Source organism: Condylura cristata, unplaced genomic scaffold (assembly GCF_000260355.1).
Source record: "Condylura cristata isolate star-nosed mole 26May11 unplaced genomic scaffold, ConCri1.0 scaffold00002, whole genome shotgun sequence".
Lineage (NCBI taxonomy): Eukaryota > Metazoa > Chordata > Mammalia > Eulipotyphla > Talpidae > Condylura > Condylura cristata.
In genome coordinates this window covers 60,487,772-60,492,804 of record NW_004567103.1, presented here as the reverse complement: position 1 = coordinate 60,492,804, position 5,033 = coordinate 60,487,772, and the positions used below count along the sequence as shown (strand labels likewise).

Here is a 5,033-nt window from a genome sequence, read left to right as displayed (position 1 = left end):
TCCAATTGTAAATAAAGCAGCAATAAACATGGGGGTGCAGGTATCTTTTTGAATCAGTGTTTTGTGTCTTTTGGGTAGATACCTAGGAGTGGGATTACTGGGCAGTTAAGTTTATTTTAAACTACCCATATTGTACACTACCTATTATCAATGACCTATCAGTTGTTAGTTTTCTATTATATATAATAATAATTTAATGAAAGAAATTGATGGTGATAATTAATTATAGACTCAATAACTTGTTATGTTGATTTTGAAATGTATTACTCAAAAACAAAGAAATACAAAGAAAAACAAAGGTACTAAAAATGAATAATTTTTGGAAAGAAAGTGTTTTTTTGTTGTGTTCTTTGCCTAACAGTCTACTACTATAGAAAAAAATTATATTTTGAAAAAGTTTGAAGATTACATGAGATGTGGTTGGAAAAATTAAAAACAAAGTATATTTTGAAAAACAGACCTCCTATGTTGAGACTTGAGATAACATCAGTATTTTAAGCCTCATTCTAGAAGTCAAGTAGTATCCTATATAAAATCATGTTATTTCAATAGGCTAATTTACTACTTATTTGGTAAATATTGTGAGATTTACTTTTTAAATTGTCTTTCCCTTCTCTTGAATAAATCATATTTTCCAAATCTGACAAAAAAGTCACAATTCAGATGAAAATCAAACATAATTTTTCATTTTTAAATCAGTCTACTCTAGAATTCAAAATAGTAATACCACCAACCACACATCCATTTTTTCAGCTGTGAAGAAAACTTTATGACATTTCTCAGAAACAAATCTTTAATTTTTCCAAAGTTTCAAATTACTTACTACAGAAATAGTTTTTGTAAACCACATATCCTTTCTCTAAAATCTCATTAATACTGTAAGAAAGTTATTTCAAACAACAAACTTAGTTTTAACCCCTCTTTTCCATTACAAACACAAGTTTTAACTAGTAGGGAAATGAGTCATTAGATGAGCAAAGCTCTTTACTTGTCAGTGAGAGCTACTTGCAGAAGGTGACCTCTTCATTTTAAAAAAATTCTATTTTTCAGATATTGTGGAGATGAACTTCCAGAAGACATCATTAGCACAGGTAATGACCCTAAGTTAAGGAACAAAATTGTGATTTGTTTTCTCAACTTGTCAGTGAAAATAAGGACCCAACAGTTATTACTACTTACTTCTTTAAAGTGGAGAGAACTGAGGACAGATGTAGCTCATTACCTGGTAAAATGCATAGTATTTATTTATGCTTAAGACTTGCTCCACCTCCGTGGGCTAAATACCCATAGATTCTATCCAGATTCTAGGCACACACCTAACCTGCCCAATTAAGTAATTTTGCAGAACCTTGAAAGAAAACATGTTTTTCAATGTGTTCACACGAAGGATCCATGCATATCAGGTATCCAGTTTGCTATTGTCTTGAATCTGAAAATCCATGAATATTACTGTAGCTTATGACTTCTGTAACATGTAATAATAAAAGGTCAAAACTTCATTGTTAATGAAGTAAGTTATTAAAGTGTTAAAGTAAGTCTGTCACTGAAAAAAATGTTTTCATCATACTCACTGCATTTTTATCTTTTTTATTATGGTATCAATAGCATTATAGCACTTCCCAGAGAGAAATGTGAAGAACCTAGTTCTGTAAGATGTTTTTCAGAGGTGCTAAATGAGAAAAGGACTCTAAGGTCAAATACATTTGGGAAAATTGAGTTAAATATGTTAAATAGGTTTCTTTATTGAAAGATAGTAGAGAGCTTTACTATGTTAATTATACATAGCAGAGCTCAAAAGAATAGCTCTAATAGGCAGTGTTTTCCAAATCTCCCACACAGACATTTTTTTTTTACTTTGTTCCATGAAGTATGCCTCATGAAATGTAAGGATATTTCTTCCTTTTTTATTTTTAAGATTTATTTATTTATGCATGCAGAACTGGGGTACAGGCCAGAGGTGCAGAGGCAGTGAGAGGACTCACCAGAGACAGAGTGGGGAGCAGGCTGATTGACAAGTTGAGGGGAGCAGAGAGCAGGTCAGGAGAGATCTTCCATGTCATGTGGGTCACCTCTCTGGCTGGGAATCAAACTCCTGATGAAGTGGCTTTAGCTTCTTAGTGCTATGCTTTACCTGCTGTACCACGAGGGAGGGCCCGAGGACATTTCTTGTAGCATAAATTTATCTCCACATGCAATACCCCTGTTAATGCCCCACTACTATTTAATGGCTAAGAATCTTTAATTTCTTAGAGATCTTAATTTTTTTCTTATTATTTCCAGCACTAGCACTAATAATTGACATTCTTACTTGCTCCATTTCCCTCTAAGTCATAAAATTATTGCAATGCATCTGCAGCTAAAAACAATAAGGCAATTAGTTGTAATATCTAAGTAATCCTAAACTCAAATCACTCCCACATGCTAGGCTTTTGGTGCACTCACATTTCATTTATGCATCATAAGTATAAGAGATGGGTGGGATTTCTTCAATCCTTGAATGATTAATGAGATATAGTAATTCATTCCTCTGTTGGAATCTCCCAAGGAAGAGGGAGATTTTATCTTTTATCACTTTCTTGAAAATTATTTCATGTTAACGGGAGGCAGTTGGGGGGATGAGAACCTGACTGAAAAAAAAAGGAAAAGTCAAAGGGTAGCCTGAAACTTGACATTTTTCTTCTATTGTCTGAAACAGACAAGACTACCACAAGTATAGTCAAATCAATGTTTTCCTTACAGCTACAAGAAACGAAAAGATAAACCACATTATTTATTATTCAAAAAGAAATAAATAAGCACAGGAAAAGAACGTAGTTAAACAATAATAAAAATAAATAAACCTAGATTTGGCAATACAACAAGAGGAATTTTCTACAAAGGAATAGAAAAAGATATAAAATATGGTTTGGCTATAATCCTAATAGCAGTCATAATACTATTAACAGTTTGACCTTGTTTTTTTAAATATGTGCTTACTCACCCCAGCATATTTATACTAAAAAGCAAGAACAAAATAAATATATTTAAAACTACCTATAATTCCACCACTTTCATGAAATTAAAAGCAAGAACATGCCCATTCTCCTAATCCCACCCCCCACGCCCAACCCAGAAAGGCATTCGACAACTTACTTCCAGGTGCTTTCCTACATCATACAAGTATTATCCAAGGCACAGTACAATATTTGGGTAATATAACATCTTCTTTAGAGTTGCTGTCTCTGTTTTATTTCTACCAGCTTTTTGCATGTTAGAGATATTAACTCTTTTGGTCTGTCTCTTGCTCTTTACCTTTGATTTCTCCTATCATGCAAAATTTTTTTTTAAATTTTGGCTTCTCTTTCAAGTCTGAGAAAAGTGCCGTGGGCCAGAGCATGAACTCTGGAGCCAGATTGTGCAGGTCAAACCTCACCTGCCATTTAGCAGTATAGGGTTCAACAAGTTAATTTGGCTCTCTGTGGCACAATTTCATCTATAAAATGTATGTAATAATAGTATCCATTTCATAGTGTTGCTATGGGAAATTAGTGAGTTAATAATAGAAGAAACACACTTAAAGATGTGCTTGGTAAACACTAATGTTATATACACTAATGTGTATGGGTGCTTTTTTTTTTTTTTTTTCAATGAATTCTGGATTTGGAATCTACATTGAGGTTATTCCTTTCTGAAAAAGATAAAAATATCCTCATATTTTATTATATGTAATAACATTTTTCCTTTTTATTTTTAGCAATTTTTGGTTTTTAAAGCAAATGAAATGTAACAATGTGTAAAGTGGACATCTAGTCTGTGGTTTTGTTTCTTACAAATGCAAAACTTGCTGTACTTCCATCATTTAATAAGTTACACCTCCATAACTTACTGATTTGAACTGCCTGCCATTTCCCAGTAATTCGGTGGCTGAGGCTGTGCCTTCTATAAAGAATATCTTTGAAAACAAAACACTATTTCCTGTAGGACATATTGGAGAATGAGTCAAAAATCTAAGTCTCTCTGATTCACTGGCAATGAAACCACAGACTTGAAAGCTTGAAAATTCAGTTCTGGATTCTGGGAATATTTTTTCACTAGAATTCTTATGTTCTCTTATAAGAATGACTAGTTTTTGAGTTGTCATTCAAATTGAAGGAAAGTAATATCTTTGTTCTTTTACACACTTCTTCCTCCCCAGGAAATGTCATGACCTTGAAGTTTCTGAGTGACGCTTCAGTGACAGCAGGAGGTTTCCTAATCAAATACGTTGCAGTGGATCCTCTAGGCAAATCCAGTCAAGGAAAAAGTACAAATTCTACTTCTACTGGAAGTAAAAACTTTTTAGCAGGAAGATTTAGTCATTTATAAAAAAAAAAAGGACATTCTGAACTTAGGTTTATATCTTTTGGGACACCTTTTTATCTTACTTTCATATTATTATTAACATTTATTTATTATTTTTCTAAATGTGAAAGCAATACCCGATAATGTTGAGAAAATTGGAGAATATAGAAAAATTTAAATGGGAAATAAAACCTCTCATCACCCCATGCATAAAAATAATAAGTGTTAACATATTTTTCTCCTATCAGTTTTTGATTTGTGATAAGAGTATTTGTATTTGGAATTGTTTGTATCCTGATCTGTGTACAGTTTTTTTTTTAAACTTTAAATTGTATGATTTTGGCATTTTCCCATATTATTATGCAAGAAATTACTTTTGATAAATTGTAAAATATTCCATGCTGTGATTGTTCCATATTTTATTTAAGCTTATCTCTATTATGAAAAATTTAGATTGCTTTTATAAATATTGCTACCCAGATCATCCTTGAACATATCTATTTGTTCATCTCTCTGGTTATTTGAAATAAGGTCATAGTGTTAGTGCATGACAAGGAATATCAAACTGATGACAAGGCGATTCCAAACTGTTAAAAGAGTATATGCGCTAAACGCTAATCCTGCCATCCATAGACTTTGCACAAAGGCAAAGGAAGCAGGCTCATAGTATAAAAGGCTTGTAATAGTAATGATGTGCAAAGAGAGAGGGAAAT

At 32.4% G+C, this 5,033-nt stretch overlaps 1 protein-coding gene across 1 annotated transcript in view; it reads left to right on the top strand.

The window, feature by feature from the left end:
* The window catches only part of TNFAIP6 (tumor necrosis factor, alpha-induced protein 6), a 17,975-nt gene extending 13,623 nt beyond the window's left edge, over window positions 1-4,352 (top strand). The window contains exons 5-6 of the mRNA XM_004674662.1: window positions 1,051-1,091; window positions 4,175-4,352. Coding sequence (XP_004674719.1) covers window positions 1,051-1,091; window positions 4,175-4,344 — 211 coding nt within the window. The 3' untranslated portion in view covers window positions 4,345-4,352. The remainder of the gene's footprint in view (window positions 1-1,050; window positions 1,092-4,174) is intronic.
* The last annotated feature ends 681 nt before the right edge of the window (window positions 4,353-5,033 follow it).